The 9,056-nt window shown below is 60.9% G+C and overlaps 1 protein-coding gene across 1 annotated transcript; it reads right to left on the bottom strand.

Moving 5' to 3' along the window:
- Positions 1-242: 242 nt before the first annotated feature.
- On the bottom strand, positions 243-7,914 carry LOC148596193 (uncharacterized). The gene is made up of 11 exons (XM_088526773.1): positions 7,836-7,914; positions 7,595-7,656; positions 7,072-7,231; positions 6,513-6,769; positions 6,047-6,129; positions 5,597-5,703; positions 5,364-5,475; positions 4,974-5,082; positions 4,623-4,808; positions 2,043-2,165; positions 243-437 (listed from the first exon to the last, which is right to left on the bottom strand). Exons 1-11 carry the CDS (start codon positions 7,912-7,914, stop codon positions 243-245), a joined length of 1,473 nt encoding a protein of 490 aa, XP_088382899.1.
- Positions 7,915-9,056: the final 1,142 nt, after the last annotated feature.

Below are 9,056 nucleotides of genomic sequence, written 5' to 3'. Positions count from 1 at the left end.
TTCACTTCCACCCGTGGCTCCGAGGGGCTCCGGATGGCTGCCCAGGAGAGCTGGGTTGCGGCTCCAAGGTTGGCAAGGCAGCCAGAGGTAGCCCCAGGGGAGCCATCCCTGCCCTTGCTGGAGCCCCTGGCTTCTTGTGGGCCCGCTTGTGCCCACAGTCTCCTCCGTGCTGGGAAGGGGAGGGCCAACTTGGGCACAGCTCCTAGAGGCAGCCTCGGCGTGAGCCCCGACTGCCCTGGAGCTCAACTGTGCTGCAGGCAGGAAAACCCTTTTGCAGAGGGCTCTGAGGCCTCTTGTACCTTGGCCTGGCGTTTGGCCTCTTCCGTCAGGGCGGCCCGCCGCTCCTCGTAGGGGCCTTCGAGCTCCCTCCGCTTCTCCTCTACGATGGCAGCAGTGGGATCTCTCGTGGGCCTCCACCTGGCAGGCTGGGCTGCATGCTGCGGGCCACGCAAGGCAGCAGTGTTAGCGTGGTGTCTTTGGGTGGGGAGTCTGCCCAGGGGGTGCTGCTGTTTCCATCCCATCCCCTCCTCTGTCTTGAGCCTCGCCACCATCCCTCTTTTGTGGGCGCTTCAGCAGACAGCAGCCAGGGCATCCTCTCCCCTTTGCAGCTCATGGCCACTGATCCTCCTCACTGCCCTTGGAGGCCCTCTTGCATCCATGCTCCTCTGTGAGCAGGCAGAGCTGCACTTTGGGAGCCACGAGTAAGGAAGGGAAAAAGGGATGAATGTCAGAGCGTTGGAAGGCTGCTCTGAGCCCTTCCCACTGCTGACGAGCAATGGGACACTTGAGGAAGGCTGCAGAGAAGAGCCACCTTCTTGCCATTGTATCCTCACTCTCCCTGTAAGGGTCACCAATGTCCCTGAAGTACAAAAGATGCCAGGGCTTTCTAACAGCCCTGGCACAGCCCTGGCTGGCCAAAAAGCTGCTCTGCAGCACACGGGCCACTGGGGATGTGGGGCCGTGGGGTTGGGGGAAGGTTGCTCGCGGGCTGCAGGGCTCTCCGGATGGCTGAGACCCTGCAGGGCCAGGAGGGCACCAGCGCACCCTGTCCCAACTCATCTCTTCCAGAATGTAATTGGACACAGCGTCCCAAATAGCAACGATCTCTGGAAAGCGAGAGAAAGACTTGTCAGGCACAGGGGAACCCTTTCCTCTGCGGCCACGCAGGCTGTCGTGGCAGCCCCCAGGCCCGCGTAGCCACTCACGCAGCCCACGCTCCACAGCTCTATGCACAGCTCAGAGCGTATGGGGATCCTGGTGCAGGAAGGAGCTCCCAAAGTCCCTACCTTCACGGGACAGCTGCACGAGCATTCGGTACAAGAAGGCCTACTCCGGCCGGATGACCTCGGTACAGGAGGCCTCCATCTCGCTCGTCCCCTTGCCCTTAGCTCTCCGCTCCAGACAGGGGAAAAGGACCCTCTTGTCGTCTCCTGGCCCCACACTCCTGTCCAAAGGACCCCTGCTCCTCTGCCTGAGGGTGAGAGACCCTCAGCGTTTCCCTGCCGCTGCTGTTGCTCTCCTGGCTGCAGCACAGCACCTGCTCAGCACCGGGACTCGCAGGGAAGTGCGGGCACCTCCATGCATCCACAGAGACCTCTCAGTGACACCGTGAACCCCGCTGCAACATCAGCCTCATCTGGGCATCCCTGGGGGTTTGTAAGGTCTCACTCACACAGATGCCACAGCCAGGGAAGAGCACAGAGCCCTTTCGCCCGAGAAACACATCCCTTTCCCAATTTCAACTCCTTACATGGAAATGGGAGCTGTTTCACATGAGCCTTCTTCAGCCACCACCTGTCTTTTTCTTCCAGCGGTCCAGGAGAACTTTGTAAGAACTGAGGAGCTCCTGCTTTGCTGGACGGGACTCTTGCCTGCAGTACGGACGAGCAAGTCCATCTCCCGCTCTCCTGGGAGCCTTCTGGCCCCTTCTGACCTCAGCTCCCAATGCCCAGGTGAGAAGAACCCTAGGACTGCTGCATATTGTGCCCCAGAGCAGAGGAATTGGAGGTCCTGGCAGCTCCTGGGAAGTCAGAGCCTCTTGCCTGTCCCAGGCGCTGGCTCTGAGCTTGAACCCCTACATACACGTACATCTGGGTGGTCCTGTCCAGCATTTCGGTGTCCCGCCTACGCCACTGCTTGGGGCCAAACTGCTTCTGCAGAGAGATCTGTTTTGCGAGGAAAAGAAGAAGAAATGGTCCCAGCCTGGAGGGCTGAAGGGGCGAGACTCCCTGCCCCGTAAGGGAGGTCCCTCGTCCTGGCAGAGCCAGGCTCACACTGCGCAGGGCACTAACACCAAGGGCTGCCAAAGCCAAGTCCCTCACCGCGGCTCCGAGGGGATCCGGGTGGCTGCCCAGGAGAACTGGGTTGTGGCTCCAAGGTCGGCAAGGCAGGCAGCATAGCCATCCCTGGGGGAGGGAGCCACGAGTAAGGAAGGGAAAAAGGGATGAAAGTCAGAGCGTTGGAAGGCTGCTCTGAGCCCTCCCTATTGCTGATGAGCGATGGGACACTTGAGGAAGGCTGCAGAGAAGAGCCACCTTCTCGCCATTGTATCCCCACTCTCCCTGTAAGGGTCACCAGTGTCCCTAAACTACAAAAGATGCCGGGGCATCTTTTCCCCTCTTGCCCTGAGAAACATGTCCCTTTCCCCCCTTGAACTCCATACCTGGAAATGGGACCCGTTTCACATGAGCTTGGGGCCATCAGGCCCTGTCCCACCAAAGCCAAAGCAGTGCCCGTCTCAAGTTCTGCTCAGACTGTGTCCCCCCATGCTGCAACGGGGGGGCAGGAAGCCCATAGGGAGCCCTCTCTGCCCTTGCTACAGCCCCTGGCTCCTTGTGGGCCCGCTTGTGCCCGCGGCCACCGCCGGGCTAGGAAGGGGAGGGCCAGCTTGGGCACAGCTCCTGGAGGCAGCCTCGGCGTGAGCCCTGGCTGCCTGGGAGCTCAACTGTGCTGCAGGCAGGAAAACCCTTTTTGCAGAGGGCTCTCAAGAGGCCTCTTGTAAGTGGGCCTGGCATTTGGTCTCTTCTACAAGGGAGGCCAGCCACTCCTTATGGGGACCTTCGAGCTCCCTCCGCTTGTCTTCTACGATGGCAACAAGGGGATCTCTCGTGGGCCTCCATGTGGCAGGACGGGCTGGATGCCGTGGGTTATGCAAGGCAGCAGTGTTAGTGTGGTGTCTTTGGGTGGGGAGTCTGGCCAGGGGGGCACTGGTGTCGTCATCTCTTCCCCACCCTTGGGTTGAGCCTCGCCACCATCCCTCTTTTGTGGGCGGTTCAGAGGACAGCAGCCCGGAAAAGCTCTGCTCAACGCACTGCCCGACCACGTCCCCAAGCAGCAGTGGAAGAGGCCAGCGATGGCTCCTGTGGCTTCGCACTGAGGGCCCTTTGCTGAGGGGTCTCGTAGGCCTGAGCTTCCCTACGAGCCGTCAAGACGCTGGGACTCCCCAGAGCCCGATCACGCACCTGTGCTGCAGCCCTGCGAGGGCTGAATGAGGGTGCGGGCTGTATTTCAAGACAGCCCCCGGTTCCCCTGGGCTCCCCGTTCCCCCGAAGACAACAGCATGGCTGCTGGCCCATTCCCGCAAGGGAAGGCTTTGGGAAGAAGCTACTTGCTTGACACAGCGATGAACAGGTCTTTCCAGACCAGATCCCTGGAGCACCTCAACAGGTGCTGCAGTGCCTGGAGCTGGTGGATCACGCCTTCACCTCTGCACTGCCCCTCTCTTCTCAAGATGACTCCATGCTGGCAGGGTGTCTGGCAGAGGCAGCACCGTCCCAGCCAAAGTTCTCCCCTGCCACCACCACCAAGAAGTGCTCTCAGCCAACATCCCCGGGGCCCAGCCCTGCCCAGTTCAGCTCCCCAACACTCCCCTTGCTCCCGCCTGCCTCTTGTCAGCCCCTCTGAAGCTGCCCTGCTGCCCCTTGCTCTTTCACCTCCCACCAAGGAATGGCTCACACCATCTCGCAATAATAGGACGTTTATTTCCGCCCATGGAAGCCGTGGTGGTGGTGACTGCCCAGCACGCGGTCCTTCTGCTCCCTGCCCTGCAGGCGGTCCATCAGCCGAGTGGCGCTGCAGGGGCAGGAGGAAGATGTTGCACCACTGGAGATGGTGCTCCGAATGGCATGGGGCACCGTCCCCTCCACGCGCTTTGGGTGACGGGATGTGAGGGCCCAGGCCGGGCTCCAAGGTGCTGCTGGGCTCCCAGGCACGGCTGCAGGGCACCCTATTTCCCCAGCGCCAGGGCAGGAAGGGCATGGCACGATGGGGAGAAGCCGCATGGGTGTGAGGTGTTTACCGGCGCTCCTCTGCCTTCTTCAGCCTCTCCAGTTCACTTCCACCCGTGGCTCCGAGGGGCTCCGGATGGCTGCCCAGGAGAGCTGGGTTGCGGCTCCAAGGTTGGCAAGGCAGCCAGAGGTAGCCCAGGGGGAGCCATCCCTGCCCTTGCTACAGTCCCTGGCTCCTTGTGGGCGCGCTTGTGCCCACAGCCTCCTCCGTGCTAGGAAGGGGAGGGTCATCTTGGGCACAGCTGCAAGAGGCAGCCTCGTAGCCAGCACCGAATGAACTCCACTGTGCTGCAGGCAGGAAAGGCCTTTTGCAGAGGGCTCTGAGGTCTCTTGTACCTTGGCCTGGCGTTTGGCCTCTTCCGCCAGGGCGGCCTGCCGCTCCTCGTAGGGGCCTTCGAGCTCCCTCCGCTTCTCCTCTACGATGGCAGCAGTGGGATCTCTCGTGGGCCTCCACCTGGCAGGCTGGGCTGCATGCTGCGGGCCTCTTTTGCGGGTGGTTCGGCAGACAGCAGCCTGGAAAAACTGCGCTCAATGCAGCACCCAAACGCGTCCCCAAGCAGCAGTGGAAGACGCCAGCAATGGCTCCTGTGGCTTCGCACTGAGGGCCCTTTGCTGAGGGGTCTCTTAGGCCTGAGCTTCCCTACGAGCCATCGAGATGCTGGGACTCCCCTGAGCCCGATCACGCACCTGTGCTGCAGCCCTGCAAGGGCCCGCAGGAGGGTGCGGGCTGTATTTCAAGGAAGCCCCTGGTTCCAGGCAGACGCCTGGGTTGGCAAACCATTGCTCCACAAAGATCCTGAGGAGACACCACAGGGCGTGTTAGGAGAAGGGCATCAGCTGTTTGCTAAGAAGGATTTGTGTTCAGCTTCCCCAGCGTCTGGGATGCGGGAAGAATACAAAGGCAATGGGAGGATCTCCTGCAAGCCTGCGTGCGCTCGGCACACAGCGAGCGTCAGCCTTTGCTGGGACGTGTGTCCACAGGCCTTGGCACGCCCCTGCGACGCCGTGTCCGTAGGGGACATCTCCCCTGTGCACTGGTATAAGTGTTCTGCTCCAGCCCTTTCCCAAGGCTCTCACCAGGGAGCAGCTTCGCTCTTTGAGCTTTGCTGCCTCCTCACTCCCTCCTCCTTTGGCAGCAGGGGCAGAGACAGCTCCTCACGGTGCTGCAGGTGCTTCCCAGGACGCTGCTCTGCAAAGGGGAAAGCAGGAAGCTCTTGAGAGCAGCTCTTTGGGAAGCTGTTTCCACTGGGCTGCTGTCACCCAGCACAGGACAGGGACCCAACGGCATCTGGAAGCAGCTTTTCCCTGACCTTTACTGCTCCCCATGACCCCACGCTCTTCCTTCAGCACTTTGATCTTTGGGAAGACCGCGGGAAAAGCCTGCGCCTCCGGGCTGCCTCGCACAGCGAGCTGGAACCTTGAAGCGAAAGGACAACCCAGCTGTGAAGGGAGGGTGTCCTCTCCCCTTTGCAGCCCATGGCCACTGATCCTCCTCACTGCCCTTGGAGGCCCTCTTGCATCCCCGCTCCTCTGTGAGCAGGCACAGCTGCTCTTTGGGAGCTTCTTGTGGCCCTCAGCCCCAAAAGGCACACGGGGGAGCCTGCAGCCTCTCCTGTGCGGTGGGTGAAGCCCCTTCTCTCTGCTGGGAAGGAGGGCAGCTTGGGCAGAGTCACGGTGAGTGCCAGGGCTGCATGGTCCCAAGCAGCATTGAGGAAGCTGCCTACTCGCTTGGCCAAAGGCTGCCAAGGAAGCGTGCTCACCTTGGGAACATGTGCCCCGCGCCAGGCTGGCTCCTCTGAGGAGCAGGTCTGCCGAAGAGGGGCAGCTCTGTCAGCAGTAGCTTCTGCAACAGAACACAGAGCAATTGAGGGCTTCTGAGGCAGCCCTCTCCTTGCTGCTGAAGGCAGCGCATCCCTCCTGCTCCAAGAGGAGGCTGCCTCCCCACAACCTCCTCTAAGCTCTCCACTGCTAACATTACCCCTCCTTCTTATGGGGAGAAGGTGCAGAGCAAAGAAGAGAGCGTGGTACTATCCTTGCCAGGCATTGCGTGGTTGCAAGGGGCCAGCAATCACAAATCCTCTCTCTGTATTGAGAGCAAGCACTGAGGAAGACCTGACCTCCCCACACCCTGGGCTGGTCGCCTCTGGGCTGGCCGACAGACACAAGGTTGGGTGTCTGTCGTGCGCTTCCCGAAGAAGGCTGGTTTGAGAAACGGGAGCAGCTTACCCTGCGCAGGCCAGAAATGAGGATCTCAATGGCCTCCAGACGCCGGGTGCATTGTGCAGAAAACTGCATGTGCACCCTGTCCCCTTGGCGGGCCAGAACCCCAATATCCCCAAAGGTGAAGGCCACATTCTCCTGCTTCCTCACGTGGGAAGAGAACAAGCGGATTGTCTCCTCCACGCAGCCTTCCACCGCTTGCCAAGAGTAGGAGGTGGCCTGGGACAAGTGCCCCATGTCCAGCGGCTTGATCTCCAGGTTAACTACGTGCGAGAGAAACAACGTCACTGCCCGCGTCTGGCCACATTGCCTTTGCTCGTCCCTCCACAAAGGTGCCTGCTGTGGAGGCAGGAGTTGGGGCACTCAAAGAGACAGACTCCAACTGTGCATAATGTTCTGCAGCACAAAGTGCTCCAGAGAAGGTCCTTGTCGGAAAGAGCACTGTGTGGGGCCATAAAGCTGCACGCGGCTGCTTCTCCCCACGTGTCCCCGAGAGCAGGGAACAGCCACGCAGCCCGCAGGGGATGTGGCAAGGGGAAGCAGCGGGTGGGCGCTGCCATCTCACCAGGGAGAGTCACTTTGCAGTACTGGAGTCCCCGCAGCCAGTGCGCGTCCCTGTCCATCTGGAACACAGGCCTTCGCACGACCAGCCGTTTATCGCCTGTGTCCATGGGCAGCACCTCTCGGAATGTGCCAAAGGTGCCCAGCCCCACGATCAGGACAGCCTGCACAGAGCAAAGACACCAAGGGCCACAAGCAAGGGAGGGAAAAAGGGACGATTGTCAGCGCGTTGCAAGGCTGCTCTGAGCCCTCCCCACTGCTGATGAGCAATGGGACACTTGAGGAAGGCTGCAGAGAAGAGCCACCTTCTCGCCATTGTGTCCTCACCCTCCTTGTAAGGGTCATCTATGTCCCTAAGCTACAGAAGCTGCTGGGGCTTTCCCCGGCTGCCCAAAAAGCTACTCTGCAGCACACGGGCCACTGGGGATGTGGGGCCGTGGGGTTGGAGGAAGGTTGCTCGCAGGCAGCCAGGGCTCTCCAGATGGCTGAGACCCTGCAGGGCCAGGGCCAGCAGGGCACCAGCGCACCTTGTCCTGACTCATCTCCTCCAGAATGTAATTGGACACAGCGTCCCAAATAGCAACAATCTCTGGAAAGCAAGAGAAAGACTTGCCAGGCACAGGGATCCCCTTCCTCTGCAGCCACGAAGGCTGTCGTGGCAGCCCCCAGGCTCGCGTAGCCACCCGCGCAGCCCACGCTCCACAGGTCTATGGACAGCTCAGAGCGTCTGGGGATCCTGCTGCAGGAAGCAGCTCCCAAAGCCTGTACCTTCAAAAGAGAGCTGCACGAGCATTCGGTACACGAAGCCCTGCTCTGGCTGGATGACCTCGGTCCAGGAGCCCTCCATCTCGCTCCTCCCCTTGCCCTTAGCTCTCCGCTCCAGGCAGGGGAAAAGGACCCTCTTGTCGACTCCTGGCCCCACACTTCTGTCCCAAGGGGACCCTGGTCCTCTGCCTGAGGGTGAGAGGCCCTCAGTGTCTCCCTGCCGCTGCTGTCGCTCTCCTGGCTGCAGAGCAGCTCCCACCGACAGCCGTGAGCAGCACCCGCTCAGCACCGGGGCTCGCAGGGAAGTGCGGGCACCACCACGTGTCCACAGAGACCTCTCAGTGACGCCGTGAACCTCACTGCAACCTCAGCCTCATCGGGGTATCCCTGGGGGTTTATAAGATCCCACATACACAGAAGCCACAGCCAGGGAAGAGCACAGAGCTTTCCCCTTTTGCCCTGAGAAACACATCCCTTTCCCAATTTCAACTCCATACATGGAAATGGGAGCTGTTTCACATGACCTTGGGGCCATTAGTCCCTGTCGCACCAAGGCCAAAGCATTGCCCATCTCAAGCTCTCCCCTGGCTGTGTCCCCCCATACTGCGGGGTCTGACTGCACACACCAGCCCCCGCCCCTGCCACCACCACAGACATGCCCATATGGCCTGTGCTCAGTACCGCCCCCGCTGCTATTTCTAGGCCCCAGCACCTGCCCTTCTGGAACCTTCTCCCACTCTGGTCTCAGGAGTGGCTGAGACACCCATCAGTCAAGGCAGGGGCACCACTTCGGGAAGTGAGGTGGAACCAGGCCCCTCCCTGTGGCTTCTGGAACCTTCTCTCGCAGCTCTGGCTCCGGGAGTGGTTATCACCATCTCTCAGCAAAGCTGGTAATTAAGTCCATTCGTATTAACCAAAATGTTACTGAAGTTTTCACTCTCCAAGGCCACCATGGTGCCCAATTATGGAGCCCTGCAGGTCTCTCCACATCCAAATGCCGGCCTGCTCCTTCTCCCTCGCTGGAACAGGTGGGTCATGCCCTGGAGGACCAGGCCTCCTCCCTGCACCTTCACATGTGCCCTGCCTCCCTGGGCAGCTCCTGCCTCGTGTGTCCCTGACACACACAGGCGTCACGGCTGGAGCGATGCTGCACGGATCGCTTGCCCGCAGGAGAAACCCAGGGGCTTCATGTGAACAAGAGAGGCTGTAGGCAGCACCTGCAAT

This window comes from Tinamus guttatus, unplaced genomic scaffold (assembly GCF_059628265.1).
Source record: "Tinamus guttatus ecotype Peru unplaced genomic scaffold, ASM5962826v1 Tinamus_guttatus_pri_ptg000026l, whole genome shotgun sequence".
NCBI classification, from domain to species: Eukaryota; Metazoa; Chordata; class Aves; order Tinamiformes; family Tinamidae; genus Tinamus; species Tinamus guttatus.
This window is presented reverse-complemented; position numbering and strand designations above follow the sequence as displayed.